Genomic DNA, 341 nt, shown 5'->3' with positions numbered 1-341 from the left:
AGCTCTTCCCGGTCCGGGGGTCGGGACAGCCCCGCTCCCTCACGGGCAGCCCGGGCAGCTCCTCCCGGCCCCGCCCGGCACGGGCCGTGCGCACGCGCCGCGCGGGTGTTGTGGGGCGGAGCGCATGCGCGGAGAGCCCGCGGGGTGAGCGGGGAGCCGGAGGGATGAGCGCCGTGCCGGGGCTGGAGGAGGACTGCGAGGAGCTCCTCGGAGCCTTCCAGCAGGCAGACACCGTCCGCTTCGAGCGCTTCGCCGAGCTGTGGAGGGAGCGCCGCTTCCACACCATCTTCTAGTGAGGGAGTGACGGAGGGAATGGCGGAGATGGCTCCCGGCCGCCCCTC

General features: G+C 74.5%; 1 protein-coding gene across 1 annotated transcript in view; it reads left to right on the top strand.

The window, feature by feature from the left end:
* The first annotated feature begins 119 nt into the window (after nucleotides 1-119).
* SNAPC1 (small nuclear RNA activating complex polypeptide 1) overlaps nucleotides 120-341 on the top strand; it is an 8,698-nt gene continuing 8,476 nt past the window's right edge. The window contains exon 1 of the mRNA XM_005417946.2: nucleotides 120-292. Within this exon, the coding sequence (XP_005418003.1) occupies nucleotides 165-292 (128 nt within the window). The 5' untranslated portion in view covers nucleotides 120-164. The remainder of the gene's footprint in view (nucleotides 293-341) is intronic.

This window comes from Geospiza fortis, unplaced genomic scaffold, assembly GCF_000277835.1.
Source record: "Geospiza fortis unplaced genomic scaffold, GeoFor_1.0 scaffold23, whole genome shotgun sequence".
Lineage (NCBI taxonomy): Eukaryota > Metazoa > Chordata > Aves > Passeriformes > Thraupidae > Geospiza > Geospiza fortis.
Note: the sequence above shows the minus strand (reverse complement) of the source record. Positions and strands in the feature narration are given on the sequence as shown.